Here is a 13,044-nt window from a genome sequence, read left to right on the forward strand (position 1 = left end):
ATGTTTTCAAACAGCTAGGTTGGCAGAAGCTGGGGCTAACAGTGGGAGCTCACCCTTTCCCACTAGGGCTAACAGTGGGAGCTCACGCTTTCCATACATAGAAATGGTAGGTGTGACAGATTGGATGAGCTCTAATCTAGATTTAGTGGGAAATAGCCTGATTTGGTTCACTACTTGACACTATTTTATTTGTCATGGCTCATTGCTATGGCAACCTATGAGATGAGGCACCACCACTCTTGGGCTGAGAAGGCCAAAGGCCTTTTCAAAACTACACCTCCCATGATCCCATCGCATTGCGCTGAGGGCAGGCACGTGAAGCGTTAAAAGAGAGGCGGCCCCGCGTTGCATGCCGGGCGTTGTAGTCGCGGCGATTCCAGCCAATCAGGGGCGCTTCCTCTTTCTCCCCCTAATGGCTGCTTCCAGGAAGGTAATGCTGTCTTGTCCCTGCAGCCCTCCTTTCTTTACAAGCCTAAAATCTTGATTTGGATCTTGTTATAATCTCCTTGGACTCACCAGGATTGCCTCTCCTTCCTATAATCCACCGGGCTTCTTTGTTGTGTTTTTCTTCCTGTCATAGGCGACTGCATAGTTTCCCAAGGTCCCAACCCTGAGTAAAGAAGGACTAAATACCCCACAGAAGGATTGCCACAGGTAAGAAGGCACAGGGGGCGGGAAAGCATGGAGGTTTGTGTGTCTGTTGCTTTAAGGCAGGCCTGGGCAAACTTGGGCCCTCCAGGTGTTTTGGACTTCAACTCCCACAATTCCTAACAGCCTACCGGCTGTTAGGAATTGTGGGAGTTGAAGTCCAAAACACCTGGAGGGCCCAAGTTTGCTCAGGCCTGCTTTAAGGAGTGTTTTTCCTTTCAGGAAATAAATCCCTTGGAACTGTGTTTTCCCCTCTTCACAACAACTAGCAGTTTTCTGCAGATCATTTTGTAGATCCAAATGTACTTTCTCCTCACTTTCTCTTTAAAACCATGGAGCCATCCCTCTTTGTTGTGCCTGCCTTGTGGGAAGTGTGGCTGTTGTTCCACAAGGTGGCTCCATGCACATGAAGAGTCCCAATAATAGGACTGTCTTCTTGTGATGATGCGGAAGAAGTTCCTGGCTGTGGGGAGTCCATGCAGTTCTCTCTTTAAGGTGAAAATCAGCCCTTAGAACTGGAACAGGCAGCAGTCCTCATCCATAAGTATCCGAGAGAGCTGCTTGGCTAGGCTTTGTTTCACAATACACAAATAAAGATATTGCAATGTGTTGTCAAAGGCTTTCATGACCGGAATCACTGAGTTGCTGTGAGTTTTCCGGGCCGTATGGCCATGTTCCAGAAGCATTCCCTCCTGATGTTTTGCCCACATCTATGGCAGGCATCCTCAGAGGTTGAGGGGTGTGTTGGAAACTAGGCAAAAGGGGTTTATATATCTGGAAGGTCCAGGGTGGGAGAAAGAACTCTTGTCTGTTGGAGGCAAGTGTGAATGTAGCCTATATCACCTTGATTCACATTAATAAGCCTGGCAGGTTCAAAGCCTGTCTGATTCCTACCTGAGAGATGTTAGCTGTCTGGAAGTCTCCTGTTTGCAGAGTGTTGTTTTTCATTTATTGTCCTAATTTTAGAATTCCTTAATGCTGGACTCCGGTGGCGAAGTGTGTTAAAGCGCTGAGCTGCTGAACTTGCAGACCAAAAGGCCCCAGGTTCAAATCCCAGGAGCGGAGTGAGCACCCACTGTTGCTCCAGCTTCTGCTAACCTAGCAGTTTGAAAACATGCCAATGTGAGTAGATCAATAGGCACCGCTCCGGCAGGAAGGTAACAGCGCTCCATGCAGTCATACCGGCCACATGACCTTGGAGGTGTCTACGGACAACACCAGCTGTTCGGCTTAGAAATGGAGATGAGCACCAACCCCCAGAGTCAGACATGACTGGACAACATCAGGGGAAACCTTTACCTTTACTAATGCTGGACCACTCTAACAACCACCATGTCAGACAACACAGAGAAGCAATTGAAATCCACAAGCGTGTGGACAGTTTCAACAGAAACCAGGTAACCTTGAAAATGAACAAAGTCTGGCTACCAATATTTAAAAACTCTAAAATCAGGACAGTAAATAAAGAACAACACTCTGAAAACAGGAGATTTCCAGACATGAACAATTAAAAAACCTTTCAAATAGAATTAAATATTATAAATATTAGAACAAATTTTTAAAAACTGTTAAAAACAATCTTGATTATTTGTTGTTGACTTAATTCTGAAATATCTTAAAAATATGCTTGCTCCTCACCCATCTTCCCATCTCATGAAGTTAGGGACGGATATTGTTGCCTGTTCAAATAAACCAGAGCATTCTATACACCCAAATTGACTTAATTCCGGTTTCATATACAGTAGCGTCTCGCTTATCCAACATAAACGGGCCGGCAGTGAAAATGTTGGTTAATAAGGAAGGATTCAGGAAAAGCTTATTAAATGTCAAATTACGTTATGATTTTACAAATTAAGCAACAAAACATCATGTTTTACACCAGATTAACAGAAAAAGCAGTTCAATACATGGTAACGTTATGTAGTAATTACTATATTTATGAATTTAGTACCAAAACATTGCAATGTATTGAAAACATTGATTACAGAAACACTGACTACTAAAAATTGACTACAAATAAAGATAGAATTGCATAAAATGAACTTACATTAACAACATTGTTGGAAGTTAAATCCGTAAAAAGTTCGGTCCTTGCTGCCTAGAGAAACAGCTGCAGATCCGGGTGGAAGGCAGACTGCGTTGGATAATCCAGAATGTTTGATAAGTGAAGCTTGGATAAGTGAGACTCTACTGTACTGTTTAATTCCTATGTTGGTTATTAACTAAAGATTAAATTACTTTCCCCCAACTTGTATAAATTGGGTAGAATTATTTAAATGAGTCACAATATCAGCGGTGAAGTGTTGATGATGTGAGAGGAGTAAGGGCTGAAAGACAGAACTGGTATTGCAGATGGAAGGCAAGGAAAATATACATGGGCATTGAATGGGAGTGAGTGCGAAATGGGAGAGGAGGGCAGGATGTGAGTAGAAAACCTTGTTTGCAGGCCTCATCTTTCATTTCAGCCACAGGCAGCTCCTTACCAACATTCCAAAAGGGTTAGAAGTATATGCAGTATAAAAGGAGAGTGCTATAGCTAGTGTTTAATAACAATCCAATCAGGCCTGTGGTGACGTTTATCAAAATCCTCCTTTACTTACCTCTCTTTCAGTTTTCTAGATACATTTGAAGTGCTAGTTCTGCGCTCAGCCTTTCGTTCAGCACCCACAATGATTGGAAACATGGATGCCAATGGCCATCTGTCACATCTCTTCTTCGTGCTTTTCTCTCTGCTGATCGGTCTGCCTGTTGTGGAAGCCTTGGATGCGGGCGATGCACTAGCCCTCCTGTTGGGCATGGTTCTAAGCTGCATTGGATTATGTGCCTGCCTCGGCATGTATGCAAGGAAACGAAATGGAGAACTATGACGCTAAGAAAGAGATGTCTATGTCAAGGATAACATGAGATTATAAAGTTTCTGGATGTTCCTATTCCTGGAGTATGGACTATCCTTGGTGGAAGATTTTGAAGAATTGCACTGCATAGGAAGAGAATTGTTTCATATTTCTTGTGATTAAGATATTGGTTTTAATATGGAAATAGTTTGTTTTTTCTTGATAGAAGAAATTAACAATAAGATTTTTCATAGAGATTGAGATGCAATGGGGTTTTTAAAAATTCAGGGCAGGAGAAGTGGTCTGGGTGGAGGATACTCTGCAGAAACTTTTCAAACCCAATTAAGAAATATGGAAAATCCTTCCGAATTAGTCGATTTAGAGACTAAGTTGTTTAAGTTTCAGAAATATAAAATGTACCTTCCTAGTTTTCCTCGATTTAAGCCACAGTATTGTGTGATAAGGCCAAGCAGATGTGTTCCTCCTAGTTCTGTGAAGTATTCACCTTGAGATCTTATTTTGGAAATAGTTTAATGGGTACTATACACATACTATACTTGAAAGGAGGAGAAAGTACACAAAATTGTGTCTTTCTTTTGCCTACTTTCTGCTCCTTTCAATAGAAAGTTCCTGATGTTGAAAGTTCCTGATGTTATAAAGCGTTTCCGTTATTAATTAAAAGTGTTTCTAGGGAAGACACTTATATGACCAAATGCTCTCCTTTTATGTCTTTACTTGTATTGTTCAAAGGGTTTTTAATGAATAGTGAAATTCCTATTATTATAAAGGTATTAAATGACATAAAGGATTACTGTGTACTCAGCGAAATGATTATATTCTTGGCCTTCCAATGTAATTGTATCAATATATTGTGTGATGTCATTGGTGCCATCCAGGCTCTCTTCAGCTTAACTTGTGACTGAACTCCTAGATCTTTGGAAAACATTGTCTACGTTCATTCAGATGTACAGCTGAAACTCCAAAAAAAGAAAAATCCTGCCACTTAAAAATGGCTTAGCTTTGGGAATGCAAGTATATTGAAATATGTATGCATAGATTTCAACCAATTGCTCACAGCTGCTGTGCTGGAAGAATCTAAAGGCAGACTAAACAATGGGCTTAAACCATAAAGAAGCATTGTTTTTCTACAGGTAAAACTATTTTATCTCTAGTCCTTGGTCCAAAAGGGGGTTCCTTTTGCAGAACAAGATGGACTCAGATGAGTGAAATAATACTAAGATGGACTGAGAAGAAGCAGAACTGAAGACTGACAGAAGCTTGGGTTAGCTTTCACTGGGTTATATCCATGCTACACATTTACAACAGTTTGATGCCACTTTAGCTGCCTTGGCTCCATCCAACAAAATTCTCAGATTTGTAGTTCAGTGACATAGTTAGAATTCTCTGCTGTAGAGCTCTTCAGATATAGTTCAGGGAACTGAGTTCAAACCCATTGTCAAAGGCTTCCAAATACCAAACCAAAAAACATTATAGGATTCCATAGGCGTAAACCATAGTAATAGAAATTGTGCGAGAGCACAGTAAGTGTCCAGTGTAGACACATCTCTGAAGTGAGCACTTATGGCCATCTGAAATTTGTTTGGCTCACATTTCTATCTGAGATAGATACCATAGCCAATGGAAAGATGTAACAGCTATCTGAATGACTAGCTACCCATCCTTTGCTCTAGGACTTTCTGTGTGCCAGAAAAAATGGATTGCAAGATGTAGTACAGAAAAGTGAAACCACAGGAAGATATCTCTTGCTTTCTCCACCTTTAGGCTGTGCTAGGGAAATTTTTTGGATTTCTACAGACAGCATTTGTTTATCAGTCTTATTTAAAATGGTTTTTTACTCTTTTTTGTAAGCTTGCTTTACATGGGAAAACCAAATGCCAAAAAAACTTTCCAACATTGTTCCTTTTTAGCCATGTTTTAAAATATTTTGGGGATTAACAGGTTAATTGAATTATTAAGCTTGACTTATCTGCTATTCAGCCATTTATTACTGAATAGATTTCATGCAGGCCTATTGCCTATGGAATATAGCAATTCCAATAAGGCCAGACTTGAGTGTGCAGATATTTGCCAGATAACTTTAATCTTTCTTTTTCAAGAGTCACTAAACTACACTTGCAAAGAACCTTAGGCTTAGTTTTTTTTCTTTCTTTAAATAAATTATTAGAAGGGTTTGGGGTGAATCTTTTTTGATCCTGGGTGTTGACTTTGAAATCAAGCCCATATACTTGGAGTCTTTTCAAATAAATCTGTGTGCCAGTGGCACGTTTTTCCTTCATCAGTGGCCCAACACAGCATTATCAGTATTAGAGCGGCAGAGAGACAGGAAGAAAAATGGGCTAAGGTTTTCTTTCCTCCAGCCATTCACATTTGTTACAGTTCAAATGTAGGTCGCCATGTGGATTTCATCTCATCTGCCTGTTAATTTCTTCCTTCAGTATTAGGATTAATTCCTATGAAGGGAGAAGTTAATTATTGGCATTTGCAAAATAAATGAAAGTTGTGTCAGGTGTGAGGTGCAGGGTTTGTTTTTTTAGTGGTGCATGTAGGATTTTTCATTCATAATGGAGTCCAATGAAAGCTCAACTTTCATGCTTAAGTGCATTATAAAAGCTGAGAGCCAAAAAATGAACTTTTTTTCACTGTTCAATACATACGTATGCGATTCTTGGAATGCTAAAACGTATGAAATTCACTCTTATACACCATAGATGAAAGCATTTTCATGGATGTGAAGGAGTTGTCCTTTCTGTGACTTTGTTTTCAAAATGAAGAAACATTTATGTGTCTAATATCTTTCTTTCATTTACTACTTCAGCATAATAATGCTAGAAGTAACCAGGAGGCGGGTATCTTTTTTTCCAAAGAGTGGATTATGAAGCCAAAGAAGCACCTGTGTTTTTTGTCTCATGCTGTGCCGAATTTTTGACCTTGTAAAAGCTTTGTATTTTTAATCCTAGTAGAGACTATCAATTTAATACATGTTTTTAATTTGAACAAGACATTTTGCAAGTTGGGTTGAGGATCTATAAGACAGATACTGTCCTACAGCAGCTTAATATTTCTTAAGAGCTATGGAGCAAAATTATAGTAGTTGTGTTAATGAGCTTATGAGATTTTTCCTGATTCACCTTTCCAATCAGCACTACATTTTAATAAAAAAAAAACGTTTCTCTCTGGAATGACTCCGTTGTGACAGAAGTGGGGTAATTATTTGCCAAAGAAATGATTGGAAATATGTCTTCTTTCTCATCACTGATTTCATTTCTTTTTAAGAAACCCCTGTGCTGTATAAAACCTGGCTTTTGGGATATGTTTTATTCCCTTTGAGGTAAATGATGTAGTTTGCTAGGGCTACAAAATATCTCAGGGCTTTTTGACAAAACCTTGGCAGTGCATTATAATGTAGTGCTTCATGAGGTAAGATTCACTTGCAAATGCTTTCACCAGAGGGATAAAGTTTAAACCTCCTTTCCCGACATCTCTTCACCCATCAGTACAATCATACTACTAAAATCTGTTCCTATCATTTCACTATTTGCTTAATCATAGTCATTTGAATAAAAAGATTTAGGACTACAGCTGCAAGATACTCAAATTCTGGCACAGATCCACGGAGGGAGATCTGTAGTTGTGAGCAGGAACGTCCAATATCTGTTTTCACAGAGTTGTCACATAGGCATTTTGCACAGATGGAGCACACATGTCCTTGGCTTATGTTCAGACACAGGGAAATAAACCTGAAGTGGGCACTCAAGGCGCCTGCCTTTTGACCTGACAATCTTTCTGTTTAGCATGAAGTGCCCATATTTTACAATATGGGTTTTTCTCTCACTTAGCTTTCCCTCTTCCAGACCTGTGATCTAAAATGAAACCTACGAAACTGTTTTCTGTCCCTAACAAATTCTTTAAGGCTTCACATGTCAGAACTGGTGGTTCAGTCTGTAGTGGTATGCATATTAAACTAACAAGAGGCAAGATAAAAGATCGACTTGCCAGAGGAATCTGTGTTGATTTATTGAAAAATGCAAATTATTTTCTTGTTTTCATCTCCCGTAAAGCATGCATTATAAGAAATGAATGGTTGTACATTTATTATAGGAAACACTTCACTTCTAATATTTAAACACTCTGTATTACCCCCCTCTGCAATCAAGATGTTGATTTTTTTTAATGCTTCAAAGTGCTTATTTCATTTTCAGGCCTAAAAGCGGTGAAAGGATGCAGATGTATTAAAATCAGCTGTCCTCATCCACAGATTCAACCATCCACAAGATGAAAATATTTCTAAATAGAATTCCCAAAAGCAAACCTTACTTTTGCAATTTTATATAAGGGACATCATTTTACTATGCCAAAATGGACGAGCATCCATAGATTTTGATATCCGTGTGGGGTCCTGGAACCAAACTCTAGCAGATACCAAGGACCCACTGTACTTTTAAGTATCACTTGAACTGCATGGCAAAAGCATACTCCTACCGATAAGTCAGTTAGTTTTAAGTACAGGAGGTTGAAGCCCAAAAGGTACAGAATACTTGGAGATCCACAGTGGACTGTCTTTGGCATTTTTTCACATTTAAAAAACACTTGGGCGGAGGAAAGATTGCATCAAGACATACATGGGGAGAGTTGCTCCTTTTTTTCTGAGGATGCCTACATGCTTCTTCCTCACTTTTGCTCTAGTCGCAAGGCATTTTTTCTGGTGGTTTTTATCACTTGTATTAAAGATTCACACACTCTTCCCTCATGTAGCTGTTTTGGACAGTTTGATAACCAATTCAAAAGCAAACTAGAGGAAGAATGGAGAAGATTAGTTCTTCAAATAAGTTGGAATACATCTGCAGTCCCTACCATTGGCTTTCTGGGTGTCCCTAGTGAGGACTGTAGGCCAAAACATCTGGGGAACAAGATATTTTGGCTTAGAGCAGTGGTTCTCAACCTGGGGTCCCCAGATGTTTTTGGCCTTCAGCTCCCAGAAATCTTTACAGCTGGTAAACTGGCTGGGATTTCTGGGAGTTGTAGGCCAAAAACATCTGGGGACCCCAAGTTGAGAAGCACTGGCTTAGAGATTGTTGCTCCATTCTTGAAATGTCAGTAGTAATCCTATTAAATTCAAAGGTGCAAGACCAAGCTGAGTTACGCAGCTTTAGATACGGTGAACATACATCACTGCAAGCTTAGTTACTTCATTAAGTTGCAAGAACTATTCACCGGGAAGCTTTCTGACCAGATATTGTTCTCATTTTTTATTTCAAAGGGATTAGGCAATTGCCTTAAAAAGCTCATAATAAAGCACTTTCACAAAGAAGCTGTTTAAAATGCATCCTTGCTGTGCTGAGCACAATGGCTTAAACATTTTACTGAAAAGTCCAGAAGTACATTAAATGCGTGGGCAGATAATGTGGTTCAAAGAAACGTTCATTGGAGTCCCCTCAATAACAAATCAAAACCAGCAAATCTCAAGCAAATGGAACCATAAGGGATGCAGAGAGACCAGCAACAAGAAGTCAAACATCTCAAATACTGAACAGTAGAAGTAGAGGCATGCAAGAGACCTTTGCTATTGTATTACTATAACTGTTTCCACTTATAAAAACATGTTTAGATCTCTCTATCCATCTTAGCAACCTCTCTTGAACACGTCAATATACTTTGATTCAACACCTTAGCAATGGAGTACTCATTTTCCATTACATAAGTCTCTATTACATGTGCTCAGATGTTCCGCATAGCACACCAAGGCTTTTTAATAGCAGGATTTTGCAGCTGAGAAATCATGATTTTTCAAGCCAAATATTCATGAGTAAGGAGTACAGATAGACGTTCTGGGAAAAAATGGGAATATGTCCATAGTGTTGGCTGGTGGCTCCCACATATGGGGGATGATAAATCTGCTATGAGTTCTCTTCCAAACTTTATTGGATCAACAACAAGTTGAATAAAGTTTGGCATCTTCAAATTGGAATAAGCCGTAACGATTTGTTTGAATTCAGCTTCTACTGTGAGAAAGACTGGGATCTTAGCACAGGTTCCAATGCACCTGTGGAGGAACAGAAATGTTTCTCAACAGTAAAACTATAGGAATGCACAATGGGTGGCTCCATGACCATTGACAATATAACCAGTGAAGTAGGGTGATGGAAGCTCATTCAGTATCTAGATTTAAAATGCATTGCAAAACCTTATCTTTATTTTACAAAATCTTGATCTTACCTAGTTCTGGGGAGTGCAGCTATTTACCAGATATACTGAAGATGTTTTCATCCATCCTAGAAAAATCTGAAAGAAGCATCAACTTCCTTTATTCTCTCCATCATGGCACCATGTCTGGTCTTTCTAAATGCCTGGGCAGAGAAATGGCAGCAGCCCAGGCCACTGAGCCCCTAAGATAACATGGGTGCTTTCTCCTATCTACAGAATGACCCTCGACTTAATAGGTCATTATTAAAATCTATAAATTTTCCCCAAAAATCTTCCCTCAACTTATACATGTTTATATATGGTAATCGCTGTGCTATTGGTATAGACAAAATGGAAACAGTTTGCAAGCATTTTGTATTTCAGAATGGTGATTCAAGTGGTGGTGTCTAATAATTCCAGCTCCAGTAAAACCACAGGATCAGGAGGCCCAGCATATCAAACTTTTCTGAAAGCCAAATGGGACACAGGCAGGCTGAAAGCAAAAGCAGAGGTTTATTCTCAATGGCCAAAGAGGATGTCAGCAGAGAAAGCACATCAAAGTACTGACATACCACAATTGTAAATACAGAGCATTTTTATTTCATTTGACAGCTATTCAAGAAACCTGCACTTGCTTCTGATTGGCCCAGAAACTGTCCAGTTAGAATCCACTCCCTGATTGGCTCAGGAATTTAATAAACTGTTATTGGAACATCTAAAGCAGGGGTCCCCAAACTACGGCCCGCGGGCCAGATGCGGCCCGCCAGAGCCATTTATCCGGCCCGCGCATGCACATTTCTCTCCTCCCCGGCCCACACGCACCTTTCCCGCCGCCGCCAAGGAAGGTGCACATGGGGCGAGTAAAAGGCCAGCGCCTTTCCTCCCTCGCCCCGTGGGCAGCTTTCCTGCCGCTGCTGCCGAGGAAGACAGCGGGAAAGGTGTGTGCTGGTCGAGAGAGAGAAAGGCACACGCCTTTTCCTAGCCCCGTGGGCAGCTTGCTGCTGCCAAGGAAGATGCACACAGGGCAAGAAAAAGGCCTGCGCCTTTCCTCCCTCGCCCCATGGGCAGTTTTCCCGCTGCCGCTGCCGAGGAAGACGCACATAGGGTGAGGAAAAGGCCTGCACCTTTCCTCCCTCGCCCCACGGGCAGCTTTCCCGCCGCCGCCACCGAGGAGGGCAACGGGAAAGGTGCGTGCTGGGCGAGAGAGGAGAGAAAGGCGCACGCCTTTTCCTCGCCCCGTGGGCAGCTTTCCTGCTGCTGCCGCCAAGGAAGATGCACAGGGGTGAGTAAAAGGCTTGGACCTTTCCTCCCTTGCCCTGTGGCCAGCTTTCCCGCCCCTGCCGCTGAGGAATGCAGCGGGAAAGGTGCGTGCTGGGCGAGCGAGGAGAGAAAGGCGCACGCCTTTTCCTCACCTCGCATGCACCTCCCCCCCCCCCCCCCGCCGCTGCGGAGGAGACAAGCAGGGAGACAAGGCAAGACAAGCAGGGAGTCCGCATGTGCCTCTCTCCCTCGTCAGACATTCCAATGTGAATAACTGAAAGAATACTCTGCAGCCCTGTTGTGGATTCATTTTTCTTGAAGGCTAGCAATCTCTTCCAACGGTGATTATTGTTGTTGTTGTTGTTGGTCAGGGGTTCTTTATGTTTTGGTGCACAAAAGCAGAAGGGGGGTTGGACTAGATGGCTGAAGGAGTCTCTTCCAACCATGTTTATTACATTATTATTATTATTATTATTATTATTATTATTATTATAGGATGGCTATCTGTCAGGGGTGCTTTGATTATGGTGTGGACAAAAACAGAAGGGGGTTGGAGTAGATGGCCCAAGGGGTCTCTTCCAACCCTCCTTATTATTTTTATGATGATGATGATGATGATTATTATTATTATTAACATTGAGGCTGTATTTGTTCGTTTTTGTTTGTTTTTTACTTGAAAATAAGATATATGCAGTGTGCATAGGAATTTGTTCATAGTTTAAAAAAAAACCCTATAATCCGGCCCTCCAATGGTCTGAGGGACCGTGAACTGGCCCCCCGTTTAAAAAGTTTGGGGACCCCTGATCTAAAGTGTCAGTCCATTTGATCACCCCTGAGAGGGGTGCGATCAGAAAAGAATGTGATGAGGCATTAGGTAATGGGCTCATGGTGTATTTTGGACTACCTCTATTGTTTCCACCAACAAATAAGTTGGTGGAAACAATAGAGGTAGTCCAAAATAAACAATAGGTGCTTGAAGGTGACGGCTATCTCAATGGGTGTGCAAAGGCAAGGTTGGTTCAAGACATGAAAGAGGAGTCATTCCCATAGACAGTCCAAATCACATCAGGAGAAAAACAGGAAATGGACCCCAAAGCTATGATGCAAATTCATTGTGCTCTCCCCTCATATCTACCTGTTTATTGTGAGGGGATTATGAAAATTTGAGAAATTGTTTCCCGGCGGTCAATGTGTATTGAGCAACATTTGAAAGGTAATTCATGAAAAGGGGTTATTATAGGGCAAAGGCGTGCATGCTCGCTGTATATCCCAGTGGAGCCATGTCTCGTACTTCATATATTTTATATTTCATAATTTGGGTTCTGATTTCTTGATATCAGTGGTCCCCTACTTCTCAGTTGTTCCTCAAGACCAGGGGTCCTCAAACTTTTTAGGCCAAGGGCCGGTCCACAATCCTTCAGACTGTTGAGGGGCCGGATTATCATTTGAAAAAAAATACAAACAAATTCCGATGCACACTGCACATGTCTTATTTGTAGTGCAAAAACAACAACAACGACAGCAACAATGAAAGAACAATACAATATTTAAAAATAAAAACAATTTTAACCATCATACATTTATTAGGATTTCAATGGGAAGTGTGGTCCTGCTTCTGGCCAGTGAGATAGTCAAGTTAATTAGGATTGTTGTTGTTGTTGTTGTTGTTGTGTGCCTTCAAGTCATTTCAGACTTTGGGCGAGCCTAAGTCTAAAATTAATTTATTCATTATTTATTTATATACTGCATTTATTTACTACATTTGTATCACACCCTTCTCACCCCAAAGAGTACTCAGAGTGGCTTACAAATTATATGTACATACAATATATTATATTATTAGCATAGCACAATATTAGCATTATATATTACTATATTGAAATATACCACTATACTGTAATATTATTAGTAATATTATATGTAATATAAAATATATAATTACTATTATTATATGGTATTATTATTAGTGTTATATTGTATTACATTATAATATTATTATCAATATTATATGTATATACAATATATTATATTATAAAATTGAGGGCGGGGGCCAGGTAAATTATCCTGGAGGGCCGCATCCGGCCCCCGGGCCTTAGTTTGG

General features: G+C 40.6%; 1 protein-coding gene across 1 annotated transcript; it reads left to right on the forward strand.

The window, feature by feature from the left end:
- Positions 1-398: 398 nt before the first annotated feature.
- Positions 399-4,291, forward strand: smim30 (small integral membrane protein 30). The gene is made up of 2 exons (XM_062982442.1): positions 399-654; positions 3,260-4,291. Exon 2 carries the CDS (start codon positions 3,318-3,320, stop codon positions 3,513-3,515), a length of 198 nt encoding a protein of 65 aa, XP_062838512.1. The 5' UTR covers positions 399-654; positions 3,260-3,317; the 3' UTR covers positions 3,516-4,291.
- Positions 4,292-13,044: the final 8,753 nt, after the last annotated feature.

This window comes from Anolis carolinensis, chromosome 5 (genome assembly GCF_035594765.1).
Source record: "Anolis carolinensis isolate JA03-04 chromosome 5, rAnoCar3.1.pri, whole genome shotgun sequence".
Lineage (NCBI taxonomy): Eukaryota > Metazoa > Chordata > Lepidosauria > Squamata > Dactyloidae > Anolis > Anolis carolinensis.

Coding starts and splice junctions, on each gene's coding strand:
- smim30 (XM_062982442.1), top strand. CDS start 3,318: ATGATTGGAAACATGGATGCCAATGGCCATCTGTCACATCTCTTCTTC.